The sequence below is a fragment of the Oncorhynchus tshawytscha genome, unplaced genomic scaffold (assembly GCF_018296145.1).
Source record: "Oncorhynchus tshawytscha isolate Ot180627B unplaced genomic scaffold, Otsh_v2.0 Un_scaffold_4246_pilon_pilon, whole genome shotgun sequence".
NCBI lineage: Eukaryota > Metazoa > Chordata > Actinopteri > Salmoniformes > Salmonidae > Oncorhynchus > Oncorhynchus tshawytscha.
The window spans coordinates 1,023,743-1,040,692 of NW_024609831.1; the positions used below are offsets into that span (position 1 = coordinate 1,023,743).

The 16,950-nt window shown below is 43.2% G+C and overlaps 1 protein-coding gene across 2 annotated transcripts; it reads right to left on the bottom strand.

The window, feature by feature from the left end:
• Nucleotides 1-5,019: 5,019 nt before the first annotated feature.
• LOC112240226 (sodium/potassium-transporting ATPase subunit beta-233) lies at nucleotides 5,020-16,567 on the bottom strand. Of its 2 annotated transcripts, XM_042319379.1 has the most exons (7): nucleotides 16,335-16,567; nucleotides 14,402-14,408; nucleotides 9,777-9,905; nucleotides 7,744-7,899; nucleotides 7,065-7,249; nucleotides 6,758-6,841; nucleotides 5,020-6,473 (listed from the first exon to the last, which is right to left on the bottom strand). In XM_042319379.1, the coding sequence occupies exons 1-7, from the start codon at nucleotides 16,416-16,418 to the stop codon at nucleotides 6,213-6,215; spliced, it is 906 nt and encodes a 301-aa protein (XP_042175313.1). In that variant the 5' UTR covers nucleotides 16,419-16,567; the 3' UTR covers nucleotides 5,020-6,212. The 2 variants fall into 2 exon arrangements, with proteins under 2 accessions (XP_042175313.1, XP_042175312.1); XM_042319378.1 differs by lacking the exon at nucleotides 14,402-14,408 and having other exon boundaries at nucleotides 16,329-16,566.
• Between the last annotated feature and the right edge of the window lie 383 nt (nucleotides 16,568-16,950).

Here is a 16,950-nt window from a genome sequence, read left to right on the forward strand (position 1 = left end):
CGTGGGACTGTTCTGTTCCTCCTCTAATAGTTGTTACATACTAACCTGAGAAGGACGCTATTTGAAGCTCGGACAGAAAATCTGAAAACCCTTCAGCACCTGGTGAACACTGATGACACCTCAGTGTGAAGGTGGTCTTCCCAGAGAACCCACAACTCTCATCTTCTCGGCCAATCAGGTTGTGTGTACTCCTTTTGCAGCCCCTCCTCTCAACTCTCTCTGCAGGGATGCAGTTCTTATGTAACGCTAGTAGGGTATTGACTTGCAGGTACATGGGGCCTCCTCTGTTGATGTCAATGTCCTCTCTCTTCAAGGTGTCCTAGCTGTCAGTGTTGTGATGAAATGTAGGCCTATGTGCCATTACACTCTCTTGTAATAGACCTCCCTCTGACTTACTCTCTCATGCTCTCTCTATTTTCCATCTCTCTCTGCTTCATTTTATGCATAAGACCCCAACTCTTTATAAGACTCCTTCTCTCTCTCGTAACCTCTCCTTCTCTCTTTCTCTCCCTGAATAGCCTCGTTCCCATCTTGCACTAACATGTGAGTTTCGTGATCTGATCAATGTGATCCAATCACTATCTGATCAAGGTTTGTCGCGTATGATGTGTCTCTTATCTGTCCACTGTGTCCGCATTGTGGCCAGATTAGCTGGTGCCAGATGGGCCGGTGTAATGATGATTTAAATGGTTTGACCAGCTAGATCTGTTTACACTTGATTAATATCCTGACACAATGCGTGTCTGACTACCGTCTAAAAATGTGGGCACAATCAGAATGTGGGCAAGGTCAGGACAAAGGGTGCATGTTAGAACCAGGTATCAACTGGGCTTCTCTTTCTCTCTTTCTCTGGCACACAACACCTTCATTTGAAACACAAAGCGCAGTACTTAAAACCAACTTGTGGGAATGAGGCCGAGCCTTTCAATGCAGATAGTGCTCTCTGTCTCAATAGAACCTAGGATGGTTGTACAGTAATGATGATTGTCAGTTGTCTATCAGTGTGTAAAGGTTTGCACCATCCCATAGTCTGTGAAACAGGGAGTAGAGCCAGGTGAGAAAGTGAATCCAGTGGTGCTGCTGCGTATGTCTGCCGTGCTCAGTTCTCCCTGGGGATCAGGTCTCAGTGTAGCAGTCAATGAATAAGTCATGATGATAGACAGAAGCAATACGGTGGCAATAATCAGCCAGATATGGGCCTCTGGAGTCAGGTTCAACATCAGAAACACTGCACTGAGAGACGTGTGTGTGGATACTGAGAGGTGTTTGTGTGTACTGTGTGTGTGTGTGTGTGTGTGTGTGTGTGTGTGTGTGTGTGTGTGTGTGTGTGTGTGTGTGTGTGTGTGTGTGTGTGTGTGTGTGTGTGTGTGTGTGTGTGTGTGTGTGTGTGTGTGTGTGAGTGTGTGCGTGTGTGCGTGAGTGCGTGCGTGCGTGCGTGCGTGCGTGTATTTACGAGTGCTGTGGCCTACTGTATGTGCATCAGTGAATAGTATGTGTGTTGTGATAATGATGTTAAAGAGAGTGTGTGTTGTGAAGAGGTTAGAGAGATGGGTGTGTTGTGATGAGGTTAGAGAGAGTGTGTGTTGTGATGATGATGTTGAGGAGAGTGTGTGTTGTGATGAGGTTAGAGAGAGTGTGTGTTGTGATGAGGTTAGAGAGTGTGTGTGTGTTGTGATGAGGTTAGAGAGTGGGTGTGTTGTGATAATGATGTTAAAGAGAGTGTGTTGTGATGAGGTTAGAGAGAGTGTGTGTCGTGATGAGGTTAGAGAGAGGGTGTGTTGTGATGATGTTAGAGAGGGTGTGTTGTAATAAGGTTAGAGAGAGGGTGTGTTGTGATGAGGTTAGAGAGAGTGTGTGTTGTGATAAGGTTAGAGAGAGTGTGTGTTGTGATGAGGTTAGAGAGAGTGTGTGTTGTGATGAGGTTAGAGAGGGTGTGTTGTGTTGTGGTGGAATGAGAATCTAGATAGTTTCCCAAGCCAAGACCATGGGCCTCAGGTAAGCTAGACTCTAGTGTTGTCTGTCATGGCTCTGTCCTCTGTGCCCTCTGCTCTTCTCCCAGTGTCCTCTAAAGGCCCCTCCTCTCTGCAGTGCCCTGGCTCCTGGCCCACAACAGGTTCCCCGGCCACTCATCTCACACACTGTCTCATTAAGCTATCACCTGCCTGCCCGCCTGCCCGTCGCCTAGTTGGCTGACACTGTGCTGGGACCTCCGTCCGCCATGCCCCCGAGGCTAGCGCCTGCTCCCGCCACCGGTCACAAGATACGCCTCTGTCTCGTGATGTATCCCCATACAGGAGCCTGAAACAGAACCCCACTGTTGGGCCGCTGCCTCTCCTGTCCTGGTCACCCCGGCTACTTAATGTAATTACAGAAAGGGAAGCTAGCCAGGTCTCAACATGCAGTCAGGGACTATGTTAAAAATGATACCCTATACCCTATACAGTGCACTACTTTTGACCAGGGGTAGTGCACTATATAGGTAATAGGGTGCCTGCAAACAGGCAGTCAGTTCACCAGTCAGTCTACGCTGCCTGGACACCCTCACCCTGGCCCTGTCACAGCATTACTGAGACGGTTGGAAAATGCACCGTCACTCCACTCCTCATTTGAGGTCCCGGTGGCAAACACACAGGGCTCCCATTCATAAAAGCCTTTCTGATGGAAAACCCAAATAGAGTTGCTGGGATTAAGTTTCAGCTGCTGCGTGTGTTAGAGACAAACTCCAAGAGGAGGAACCTGCTGTGGTGGAGTAACTGACAAATGAGGCAGGTAGGCCTGAGGAAGGAAACACTACTCAATATGGCTGTCATCCCTCAGATTACTCTGTTGTACATGACTTGAAGATTGCTCACAACAACCTCAATGTTTATTTAAGACAAGCTATATCCCTTCTGATAAAACTAGAACCAGAGCCAAACTGTATCAGGGCCCAATTCAATCCCCAAAGTTCAGCTTTATAGCGTGATGGAAATTTAAAGGCAATGTTCCCGCTTTAGCAGAGACTGCATTCGGGGGAAACGCTGCACGTCGGCTCAATCGGAAGTTACCTTCACATTGATATAGCTGAATCAATAACGCTTCAGCTTTCCATATTGAATAGTTCAAAGCTAGCCTTTCTGTAGTCCAAGATGAACTCTTAATTAAGGAGCCTACCTTTACTCCTTCAGGTCCAAGGACCTTCTGTTATCTTCTGAGGTAGACTGGCTCAAAACAGCCAAATACTCCATTTAAATGTGAATGGATTATTAATGGCGATCAGGTTCTAGAAACATTAAGTCATTTACTTACTCATTTCACAAATACAAAATATAGAATTACTGTACATCACAGGAGGCTGCTGAGGGGAGGTCGGCTCATAATGATGGTTGGAACGGAGCGGATGGAATGGCATCAAACCCCTGGAAACCATGTGTTTGGTGTATTTGATACCATTCCACTTCAGCCATTACCACAAGCCCGTTCTCCCCAATTAAGGAGCCACCAACCTCCTGTGCTGTACACGGTTTTAACAGGCTTTATCACAGTTGCAGCCGGCAGTATTTCTCAGTTACAACACGCTTCTGGAGGACTTCTTCCAATACACACAGGTGTTCGGCGCATGCTAGATAGCTCATTAGCACAGGTGGTCCCTCTGTCTTCCATCATTTCTTTGGTAAACACGCGCTGTAACCTGGCGATATGGCCATGTGGGAACACTAATCCTAACCCTATAAAGGTGTTTATCAATTTATCTTTTTGTTTTTACAAAATAATTTCTTGCTGATATGAAAGATGAGGTCCTGATGAGTGTTAATGTTCAGACTGAGTGTTGGGGCTCTTAAAACTCCCCAATACAGAAGACACCTTCATCCAATGACTTATCTGTACAGAAATGGACCTGAGAGTCATGATCAAGGGCTAGTCCTTTCCACATTGGCTCTCGAGTGGCGCAGCGGTCTAAGGCACTGCATCTCAGTGCTAGAGGTGTCACTATGGACCCTGGTTCAATTCCAGGCTGTTTCACTGTGATTGGAAGCCAATTGGCCCATCGTCGTCTGGTTTGGCTGGGGTAGGTCATCATTGTTAATAAGAATATGTTTTTAATTGACTTGCCTAGTTAAATAAAACTTTTTTTTTAAAGATTGAGCAGCATTGTTTTAGTCAGTCACCCAGGTGATGTGTCATAAGCCTGGAGGCTAGCTGAGCTGTGGTAGTCATGGCAGTAGTCTCTCAGGAGAGGAGCTGCGATAACCATGGCAGTCTCTCAGGAGATGAGCTGTGGTAACCATGGCAACTGAGGCTAGTAGTGGGGAAAAAAACAGAATATCCTTTACTTAGCATTGACAGCTCTCTGTAACATCCTTTATTTCTAGGTAGCTTGTAGTCTTTTCCAAGCTGACAACGCAACAAAAATAATCATTTGACAAGCGGTTTCTCTATTGTCACGTCGTTGCAAAAAAAAAAAACACAAAAAAACCCCAGGTCAAATCAAATCTTCTGAAATGCACAGAGTTGACCTTGACAGTCATTAGCGATAGGAAAACAGAGGAAGGGCAGATGCACCAAGGGGAGCTGGTTTGGCAGCACTTATTCCTCCCTAATCTGTTAGCATCTGGTTAGAGTTGATAAGGAGTCCGTTTGGATGAAGATGGTCTCCTTTTAATTAAGGGCATTTCAAATCTAACAAGTGTTTTTGCAGGGTTCAAAATACATAAACAACCCTTTTCCTTTCCAATCCTCACTACTCTCTGAACACTAGCTACTACCAGACTGTTTCACTGAACAATCCCAGACTAGGGTAGGAATACAACGGTCTGATGTGGTTCCATTTCCATTGTCACTGATCTGAAAGGACAGGGAAGGTCACAGCACTAAAGCAGAGGTTATAGCTAGGGGTTTGTCCTTTTACCTGTGCTGTTCTTTCAGATCAGTGCACATTGAAAGGAAATGAGACAAGGAGAGGACTCCACTTTAGACTAGTGCGGTGTGTCCTTACAGCAGGGTATTGGTCTTGTTTCAGAGAGACTGGAATAAAGAAAGTTGTGTTTTCATCATTTTATTTCAGGTTTTTTTCTTACTGGGATTAAATAAATGACAAGAGCGGATGAGAACTCCTGATAACGTGACTGATGTTAGACATTGACGTTTAGCACTTAACATCGACAAGAAATCCTAAAAACACAGGGTACAGCACTGCTTCTGATAAGATTCTCAACTTGGACCAGTGACTTTGGTATTGTATTTATACATTACACTTTTCTGCAGAAAAAATTAAATTAAAAAAAGTACAACCACATAAATATAAAACTCCTTCCACCATGTAAAATGGCTAAAACATTCATCAGAAAGTGACACCACGTTGTGAGATGACGTGACGTAATTGAGCAAAACAATCATCTTTAAAAAGCAGAGTTAGCACCGTTGCCGTACAACAGGCAAAAGTAGCCTTAACAACCTGGAGACACAACTCGACATTAAGAGTAAATCAAACAGAACAAACGGAAGTAAAAGCCTGAAACAATAGCGGAATAAAACCCTTATCCCACATTTAAGTGATTCTAAAAGAAAAGCCATGTGAAAATTCTCACAATCAATCAGACAAAGGCAAAAATAAGGAAAGAGTAGGCCTAGTTCCCTGGAGTGCAGCCTTTTTCCTCACACGGGTCAGAAGAGATCAGAGAGTACCGTGTCAATATTTTTAAATGATTAAGTATTCATATATAGTATATACACATCTTGGACTGCTAAAGCTTGCTCACATAAGTAAACAGGTTACAACATGGCTTGGAAAGGACCAATGTATGCGACTACTGCACTGTACACTCCAAAAATATGTATAGAAACCACACAAGGCAGCAATACGGAGGGGGACACACTGCTCGCTACACATCAGTAGTGGAATTACAATTTACAGTCATAAATGAAACATGTCCCCATGGCTCAAGGAATATTATTCATTTACAGTAGAATAAATACTATGCTATTGCTACTCCTCCTGCGACTTACATTCTAACCCTAGACAGAAGCAGAGAAGCCAGTGTAAAGCAGACAGATGAAGTGTCGTCCCGTATGTTATGAGTTTTGTTCAAGACTAGTTGTGATTTTTTTATATTTTTTAACTTAACTTCGTATTTCCACCCCAACTCCCTTTCCTAAATTATTTTGTTACTTTTGAGAAATGGTTGGAGGGGAGAGGGGGCTGGAGAGAAAAAGTGCTATGAACCTAACTGTGGTCATAAGTTGGTGACAGTGAATTTAACGTCAAATTTTCCTTGGAACTTGTCCTTCTCGCTGTAGCCAATGTTCTCTCCGTAGGCTCTGCACTCGATGCGCAGCTCGGTGTTCATGGTGAGGTTGACGAACTGGAGGGCCACTAGGGGCTGCAGGTACTGGGGGTGAAGCAGCTTGCCGTAGTAAGGGTAATACTGGAGGGGGAAACCTTCCCCAATGCCGTAGTACTTCACCTCACCCATCTTACCGGCGTCCTCCTCTCTCTGCAAAGAGATTGGGTGAGACAGTCAAAAGGAGAAAGACGGTGCTATTTTGGTCATTCTGACATCTGACCTTCACCCAGAAACACATTTACAATGCCTGGTTTAGTGACGGAACGGGGACTATTCCTCAAAAGCAATTCTAGAATTGCTAGAATGAACATTCCCCATTCAAGTCAACATTCCCTTAGGCTTCAATGTTGCTTTACTGACTACTGTCAACTGACATTGGAATGATCAATTGTGATTCGATGTTGTTCCATCTAATTCTGTCTGGCGTACTGTACCTTGTTGGTGCAGAAGATGGGCATGACGTTGGGCTGGACCTTGGTCTGGGCTCCCTCAGGGATGCTTTCATTGGAGCTGGGGGGCTGAAAGAATGGAGGACGGGTACACAGTGAGGAAGGAGGCAAAACAATTTGCCAAAAACAGTAACACTTTTACCTAAGAAAGTTTGTCGATTTTGTATTCAATAATTTACTACTACTACTTTGGGGGAAATATGCATAAACTAACAACCAGGGGCCACTGGAAATATCAAAGTGACCAGTTTGTACAAGAGGTCAACTTTTCATATGTCCTTAGGATATTTACCCGTGGCCTGAAGTTGACGATCCTGTTGAGCTTGACGATCAGGCAGGGTTTTCCTTCCTTGAAGCCAAAGTCTCTGTCTTCCATGCCGGAGCAAGGACCAAGCCAGCTCCTCTGGAAGCGACAGGCCTTCCTGATCCCCACATCACTCTCCAGGTCACCACGGTTCTTATAGTCTTCCGGTTGCTCTGAAGGCATGAGGAGGACAAATCAAAAATAAACAACTTAGCACAGGAAGCCACAGCTGCTCGCTTCAACTAATTCATCAAAAACAAATTACAAAAAAACACCTTCTCTCTGAAGCCAATACACAATTCCATTCCATGTCCTGGACACTTAGTTCCTAACCCACCTGATGTTAGGCCGTCAGAAAGGACTCAATAAGCAAAATGCTAGAAGATGATGGTACCACCTCCATCTAAGTAGAGCTTCCACCACACTGAGCACCTCTTAGGTCTGTGTCATGGCAGGCGGTAGGACTAGGAGCTAGGGGGTGGGACTAGGAGCTAGGGCTAGGACTAAGCGCTAGGGGGTAGGACTAAGAGCTAGGGGGGGAGGACTAAGAGCTAGGTGGTAGGACTAAGAGCTAGGACTAAGAGCTAGGGGGTAGGACTAAGAGCTAGGGGGTAGGACTAAGAGCTAGGGGTAGGGTGTAGAGAGCGGAATGGAACACTTCCTGTACCTCCACAATCCTCGTATTTCATCTGGTCCCGCTGTTTGTCATCGTCATACATAACCAGGAACTCTCGCATGGCCTTGGTGTAAGTCAAGTAGGTCTCCACATCATTCAAGTTGAAGGCGATCTCGGATTTGTCGGAGCGTGGGGTGTGTGACAGGCCTGAGAACAGACAGTCACCATCAGTTTCAATGTTACAGAAGTAAAGTACTATTAGCAATACACACTTTTATAATAGGACAATAATGTTTCAGTGGACTTGTGGCCATTCTATTTACTCTAACTCACAACAGTACTGAGTATGAAACCAGTTAACAGTCAGTGTAATTTGCTTTCTAATGAAGTCTTTCAGTGAGGCAGTCATCCATCGAAGAGTCCACACTTTGGAAAACAGTCTTGAAGAGGAAGACAAGGTGAATCCCTGTCATTGTTCTTAGCAGGAAAGACAGATCAGTAAAAGGGAAAAGCCCATTTCAAATAAAAGACAAATGTCTCTACGCTACGACACAAGATCCAAAACACGTCCACCCCCATTCTCTTCTACTTCCTTATTTACAACCAGCCCAGCCCCCACACTAAGTTCCATCTTTCATGACCAGAAAACTAAAGAGAACTAACTGGACTGAGTGAGGTGAGGAGTCTGAAGAGAGTAATGCTTCTCTCCTCTGTCAGCTTGTGAGATAAAGACCTAGTCAGACTTCTCTTTCTGCTTGTTAGAGCCTTCAGGTGTCCTCTTCGTTGTGAAGACATGGCCCAGTTATCAGGCCTCCTGTGGAAAGTAACGCACTATCAACGCCTAACTACCTCTCCTAATGGAGGTTCCCCGAGCAGACCATGGCTATATATACCCAGACAGACATGACTGGGATACTGGCTTTAGGCCCAATTCAAATGCAGCTTACATGTCTTTGACAATGTCATGGTTGAAAACACCAACAGGAAAGGGTTAATGCTCTGTGGAAGGGCACTGGTGCTGTGGGATTGGGTTGTGTTGTGTAAGGGGAGAAAATAAAGTAGAGAATAGCATCTGCCGTTGACAGTTTACCACAGAGCTCTCCCTGGTAAAGGAAGCAAACAATGTCTACCAGAACGTCACGGTCTGTTTTAACTCTAGTCAAAGGCATCAGGAGAGAGCTCTGTTAGGGGACCACACTGTAAAGCTCACAATTAGCACTTCTCCCTCCATTTCACACCCACGTAATCAGGAGACTCCAGCGAAACTGACTAAGCCTCTCAGAAAGAGGAAACTGTGGAGAAAGACATGAAATATGCAACGTCCAATAAAGGGGAACGGGAACAGTTCTCGTTCTTTAAACACTACACTCCCTAACAAATTGGGAAGAGAGGCCTCTGCCCATGTGGGAGGCCTTTAGGGGAATGAATTGCGACACTTGACCGACCCACTACCTACACCAAAATGTCCAATACGACATGAGCATTTAAACAGTAGGAAAACAGGAACACGTCAAGGATTCAGTTCACTACTAGACCAGAGTTCATTTTGACAGAAGCACTTCTGTTCATCTTTGCCAAAAATCTAATTTCACCAGTTTGTTATTGGAAGTCAGCATACTACTGTACAAGCTAGCCTAAATGAGCCAGGGCCATAGACACTGAACCAGTATCAAAATAGTTCCACATGCTGCATGCATGGATGACACCCACCGTTTACTTGAAAGACAAGAGTCCTCTGTGTCGGACCTCAAAACGGTACTGTGCCGGCCTGCTCTCTGGCCCATACAGTGCTAATGTCAATTCAGCTGATATCTCACAGTGGGACTCCCTTAACGAGTTAAAGTGTGAAATTCAATAAGAGGATGTTTGACGGACATAACCCACCCCTCTGAGATATACAAACATGCATGTTAGACTCTGTCTGCAGCCCAAATTGCATCCTATTCCCTACATAGTGCACTACTTTTGACCAGTGGGTAGAGAATAGGGTGCCAATTCAAATGAAGCCACTGTGGTTGGACACCATCTCTCTTATCCCCAGGCAGCAGTAGTGGCTCAGTGTCTAGTGTACAGTGATACCTTACCTGGGGGAGCAACTCTGTCTTGCCAGGTGGGTTTGTAGTTACTGAGGGTGAGAAGCAAGGCCTGGATGGTGCCGATGAATACTCCAGCCAGAAAAGCATAGAAGATTAAGTAGAACCCTAGAATTTTAACTGTAAAAGGAGAGAGAGAGAAATGAGTCATCACCATGCAAAAGATGTGGAGGACAGATGATTGTGACATACAATGTTCCTTTAAAAAACTACAAACACCAGTGATGCCATGAAATTAAGATCTGGTTGTTATGTTGTTGACAAGGTCCATTTCCACTCATTCAATTGAGTCATACAAAAAGCCACATACAGAACTCCAGCATTCCGCAATTGTAGAATGTTAAATCTGCTCTGAAAAACAAGGAACATTCCCCATAATGAAGTCCTAAGTCCAACCTTAGTATTACTGCAGTAGTTAAGAATCTGCTCAAGTCAACACAACCCTGCCACCCTAACCAGCCCTGCAGAGCCAGTGTGTACAGTACGCTAAACACCGCAGACATGTCGACTGTGGATCCCCACTTTCATTTTTGACTGTAGTGTTTGTGGAGTTGGGGACTTAAAATGCATACCATTTTAATATAAATACATAAGCAATGTCTTGCACCACAAAGTGAGACAAGAAGGGTACAGCTTAAGAAAGACAAACAGCAAGTCTGCCTATTGTGTCGTCAGACGAGTGTTTCCTCAGTGCTCCAATTCAATCTCACGCGTGTCCATCCTATCATCAAACCTCAATAGACTGCCCAGTCATTGCCCATTGCACCACAACACTATCAAACTTATTAAAAATTAGATAAATAGATTGGCTGGCTCTACTACTAATCCAAGCCCACCTGATTTCTACTTTAAGCTTCCTGGTCCGTACACAGACTATCCATAACTGGAATGAGTCCCAAATGGCACCCTATTCCCCAAGTAGTGCCCTGGTCAAAAGAAGTGTACAATATAGGGGATGCCATTTGGGATGCACACCTGGGCTCAGTGATACCTATACAGGTAGAATGCATGCAGACAGAGAAGCCCGTGTCTCCTATGGAGGGAGCAGGAGGTGACCTAACCACAAAGCTCCTGTTCCAAATAGTAATCCACCTATAACAGTAGACATTGTCTTGACTCTTCACTGAGGGCAGGAAAACTAAGTGTAACCAGTAGATCATACAGTAGTAGCCAGGAGAACAACTTCAGGCTTCAGAGTAAATCAAATTGTCAAAATCGCTTTTGGTTGCTCTTAAACTCAGAAACAAATCTCAAGCTAGCTACTCAGCTTTAATTGTTAGGCCTGTCACAAGAGACTAGGTTGCTCTAAAAATAGTGCCCACATCGCAGATAATTTATTGGTCTTAATACATTCAGGTCCCAATAACAATGGGGGCAGTCTGCATGCTCAGCTTTTATACAAAACATAACGTCCTGAGAACCATACAGTATGTTTCTTAGAGCTTGGTGAGAGTGTAGTTGTGCTATGGTTATTGTGCATACAACCTTCCCACAACATTCTGGTAATGGTGCAGGATACCCAGCTAGTATATAACATTCTGAGAACCATATGTTTCTTAGGTGGGAATTTCAGTACCACAGTTTAACTTTTCCTCATGGTTCTATTTAAAGTAATGTTCTCAAATTGTTTAGAGAATGTTAAATTTAGGGGCACTGTTGCAGTAATCACGTCTCCTTTTCCTGGTTGCTAAAATAGTAACAAACAAGTATAGTGTAGAGAATCATTGTACCATCTAAACCTCTGTGAAATATATGTTCCATAAACAAAAATACTATATTTTCAGGTCGTGTACAAAACTGACAGTGAAAACAAAACTTAAGAACAGAAAGCATAGAAATAGCACACATGGAACAGATCTAACACATCTTAGACTTGCTTTCAATGAGAGACAGATCTGAATTTGGTCAGGTTGCCCAAAAAGTTACATATTGCAGCTTCAAGAAACAACGTTCTTCTGTGGAAATGTAAGTACTTATAAAAGTAAATAAAACGTATTCTACAGGTTTCCTCATAGTTCTATTTTAAGTCATGTTCCCAGAACATTAAGAAAACTTTAGTAAACGTTCAAAGAAAGTTATTTAAAAACATACATTCCATTCTCAGCATAAACAAACCTATCCTCTATCTTGTTAAGTGTGCTGGTCACACCCACTAATTGGCCACATCTGGTCTTAAATGAGTGCTCGCTTCCTTTAACTTCTTAGGGCTAGGGGGCAGTATACAGAAGTTTGGATGACTGAGGTGCCCAAAGTAAACTGCCTGTTACTCAGGCCCAGAAGCAAGGATATGCATGGTAGAATTGGATAGACAACACAAAAGTTTCCAAAACCGTTAAAATAATGTCTGTGAGTATAACAGAACTCATATGGCAAGCAAAAACCCGAGGACAATCCATTCAGAATTGATTTTTTCAGCCCAACAATGATTACTATGGCTGTCAATTGGAATATAAAAGGAATACCTCCCAGATTGCAGTTCCTAGGGCTTCCACTAGATGTCAGTCTTTAGAAAGAGTTTCAGGCTTTTTTTTTTTTTTAATTAGCTAGAATTTGTTGTTTTTGTAAATGGCTCCCGTTTTGGCTGTAGTGTTTGTAGCGCGTTCAGGTGAGAGCATGTACTTCGTTGTTTATCTCCGGTAATGACAGTACTATTCTGTCTTAAATTGTATTGTGCATTCACATATTAGGGTACCTGAGGTTTGATTAGAAACGTTGTTTGACTTGTTTTGAAAAAGTTTATTGGTAACTTACGGGATTCATTTGTATGCATTTTGAACGAGGGAAACCGGTGGATTACGGAGTCAAGCTTGCCAAATAAACAAACTTTTTGGGATATAAAGGACTTTATCGAACAAAATGACCATTTGTTATGTAGCTGGGACCCTTGTGATTGCAACCAGATGAAGATCTTCAAAGGTAAGTGATTTATTTTGAATCGCTATTTCTGACTTTTGTGACGCCTCTGCTTGGTTGGAAAGAATGTATGTAATGCTTTTGTATGCGGGGCACTGTCCTCAGATAATCACATGGTGTGCTTTCGCCGTAAAGCCTTTGAAATTTGACAAAGCGGCTGGATTAACAAGAAGTTAAGCTTTTAACTGATGTAGGACACTTGTATTTTCATGAATGTTTAATATTACGATGTGTCATTTGAATTTCGCGCTCTGCAATTTCACAGGATGTTGGCCAGATGGGACGCTAGCGTCCCAATGATCCGCAAGAAGTTAAAATGGAGGTTTGTTTAAATAGACTAAAGTGAACAGCTTTGTATGAGTAAAAAAAATGCATGCTAGCTGCACTAATTCCATGGCTAGAGAACAGAATATCATAGGGTCAAATCTCACTGACAACGTGCCACAATACATTTTTTTAATTTTTAAGTTTTGCATTTGAATGATTAATGCCTAATAAAATGAATTCACATGTGTCTGATCTGTGCTTGGAGTTCAACACAGTTAAGCTAGCAGTGTTACTCTTATTGAAACATGTTCTTAGAATGTTATTTAATTACCTTCAAATAACCTAGAATTTCCATTCTCAGAACATTAATAAAACCTTCCAGGAAAACCTCCAGGGAACCATAGAACCTCCCTACAACCTTAAAAAGAAAATATATACATTCCCAGAACATGTGGACTGTTCACTTACATTCTCAGAACATTTTTTATTATTACAGGTCAGGAAACATTATTTCGTAATCAGAACCAATGGGAAACCAAAAACTTAACGTTCCCACAACTTCCAAGGAACCAAAATGTGCTAGCTGGGATATGCATAAAACCAGTACAGGTATACAGGTCCAGAATGAGAAATCATAGGCCCGGGGTTTTGGTATATTGAAATCTGCAAAAGGAAAACCAACAGCCACAACCAACCATAGAATTATAATCCATAAATGGCAGTTCTCACTAAAGTCAGGACATTTTCCTGGCATGGATAGGTCCACCTGTAGAATCTATGCCATGGCGCATTGAATCCGTTCTGGCAGCTCGTGGTGACCCAACACCCTTTATGTTGGCGTTTCCTTTTTTTTGGTCTGTGCTCGTGCTAAAACTTAATCCACAGTTGTTTTTTTTAATAAACTATACATTTCCTGTGGCTAAATTATGCTCTCTGGTGGATTTCAAACATTGAGAGTGGGGCTCTTGTGGTTGGATAAAACATTTTTATTTTTTTATTATACAAATACATTTTTAAAAAGCATCTTGAACCATCTATGGGCTTGGGCCCTGCTCCCGACTCACAATTGACCAGTCACATTTATTTATTAATTATGCAGTTTATTTTTATTAATCAGTTACCTAATCAAGGCAGCAGCCCCCCACCCCCCACGTGGGCCTCATACCGAGTCTCCTCCCACCATCTGATGACTAGTAGAGCGGCAGCAGCAGCAGTCTACACTCATTGAAAGCGGGCAGAGTCCTGTGGTTGGCAGTAAAAAGATACACCACACACATCTTTTAATATTATTTTTTGTAAAACAACTTAATATTATTTTGCTTCCTCTTGGCCCCCCCACAGGCTTGGGCCCAGGGACTTCAGCCCCAGTAAGCCCCTGCCTTAAGCCAGCCCTGCAGGTACAGTGCATTTTAGTCATTTAGCAGAGGCGCTTATACAGAGCGACTTACGGGAGAAATTATGGTTAAGTGCCCTGCTCAAGGGCACATTGACAGATTTTTACGTAGTCGGCTCGGGATTTGAACCAGCAACCTTCGGTTACCATCCGAATGCTTTTAACCGCTAGGTTAACTGCCGCCCCGAGTCCAGCCATAGTACTAGTACAGTATTAGAATCTCCTCAAGTCACCCCCAACCCTGCTGCCCCCACCAGCCCCGCAGAAATACTACTGTATAGGCCTAGTGGTGCCCCAACCCACCAGACCTGCAGAGCTAGTACTGTTTTGGCCTAGTGGTGCATAAGACAATGTCAAAAGGTCACATCTTATAGGAGACAGCAGTTCCCTTTCAATCAATTACGCGGGGCTTAAGATGTCACCTGTTCCTTGGCAAAATTATAAGGACATCACAACCACCCAGTGTCTTATCCAGATCATGCGTTTTCCCTGATCACAATTGGCCGGTACAAGGGTGCGTACATTATCCATATTATAGACGAGGGTTCAATATCTCCTCTCTCTCCATGCATCACACCAGATAAAACATATGTTCTTGCATTGTAGACAGATTCAATTAATCATGCAAGTGGCCGAATGGAGACGAGTCATCATTAAAGTCCTGGATAGTGTCACACACATCGTACAAAATTATGCACCACTTAAATTGGATGGATGAGGAGCACCAGTGTTGGTTGGAGACATGTTGAATGGGTGGGTTTGGGGGAGTGGAGTTGGAGGCTCACTTCTTTATGTTTCCTTCTCCTTCTTTATTGAACTGAATATTAAATGATATGTTGTGTTATGTTATGTTGTGATATGATATGATATGTTGTGCTTGTAACCCCCCAAACAAGAAAAATGACAAAAATAAAAAAAATATGGTCACCACAAAAATGAAAAGATCCAAAACGAGTTTTGGCCTTGAGATAACACACAAAACACAGTTGAAGTAAATGACCAAACCAACCAACTTGAGGGCGTTAGTTAAATAAGCAAAATTGCAACATGAATTGTCGCTCAGCTGGTCATCCTCTGAATACCGAAAATGTAGGGTAGTTGTGTGACATTGAGATGAGGGAAGACATGGGTGCAGATAGAAACGACAAAAGTAAAATTAGTCTACTTAATACATTTCCATTGCTAATTAAAGTGACACAGTATCCACATCGAATAGTAACACAAGATGGAATGTCCTCTCCATAATTCCAAGTAGGCCCCATCACCTTGAATCACCTTGGACTATGATGCATTTTTAACCCTTTGATTGTGTCATTTTACATCGGAAATTAAACTAAGTCTCTACAGCGTGTACATATGGTGTAATTCCATCCTAATGCTTATAGATCATGTTACTAAGATGGAGAGTTCTAGTCTCCTTCCAGGCATAGCAGTGTCTCTGCAGTGTGATCAACTAGCCTACTGTCCTATTAGGATTCGAACCTTTAGAATAACATGTTCTAATAATGTATGATGCATATTCCCACCGCCGTCATTCAACGACCTATTTGGATTCTCATATTAATTTAAGATGTGCGAACCCATCTTTACTTGGAACAGTCGGTAGGCTGTTATTTTGAATAAGGCAGTAGGTTCCTAGCAAGGACATGTGACAGTGAAATATGAGCAAAAAACTGGTCGCATGTTCACCGTATGCTATTACTCACAAAACAGACATGGAGAGCCATGAACAACGAGTGGCGATGGGCAATGATATGGAGTCGGTGACACCGTACCATTGTAGCACACATTGCTGCAAAGTCAAATCAAACAGGTGCTATGCACCAAGATTAAATGAAGACTCGGTGCGCGTTCCATACTGCCCAATAGAAGTTCGATCGTGCCATATAAGATCCATCATAATTTCGATTAAAACCTCCGGCCACAATGGCCAATTAACGTGATCATAAATATCAGAATTGCATACTTACACCAACTCCCCCTGTGCGTCCACAAAATTCCCCCTTGTCCGAATCCCATACAAACTTCTTCCATCCACCATCGTCTTTATTCGAAGACATTTTCGACTGTGTGGTGCTCTTTCTTTATTCAGTTCCCTTCTGTCTGCCGGTCCCTCTCCGGAGTACCAAATTCCAAAAACCGACGGACTTGTACACGGCTTGCTCCTGCGTACTCACTGCACACAGATATATCCCAGTTGCAGTCGACTCCGCCCGAAAACTATTTTAACAAGTCACCCACTAGGAGGGAGGGCCAGCTCTCGCGAATCACAAACGCGCGTCCTCTCTGCGTAATGCTATCGTTTGTGGAGGTCGGCAGCAGGGTTTTTCTCCACCCTTGGACGTAGTATACGTCAGAATGTCCTTTACGATGCGACCCTGCGATTTCCACAGAAGATAACTCACATTAATAAAGATTCAGAGGCATAGTACATCTATTCACAGCGCCAGCTATACATTACAAATCGCCACCATTGTCTTCATTATCTGGAGACCTAATTCACTCAAACTGGGATTTACAATGTGGGTAAATTTAAAATGTTAAAAATTACAGAAGTATGATGGCCTACCATAATTACAATTCATACTTATA

Bases quoted from the DNA above. Each gene is read 5' to 3' on its own strand.
- LOC112240226 (XM_042319379.1), bottom strand. From the start codon at position 16,418: ATGTCTTCGAATAAAGACGATGGTGGATGGAAGAAGTTTGTATGGGAT. The intron at 7,900-9,776 runs GTAAGGTATCAC...GTCTGTTCTCAG, and splicing joins AGACAGAGTTGCTCCCCCAG to GCCTGTCACACACCCCACGC. The intron at 6,474-6,757 runs GTACAGTACGCC...ATCTCTTTGCAG, and splicing joins CCATCTTCTGCACCAACAAG to AGAGAGGAGGACGCCGGTAA.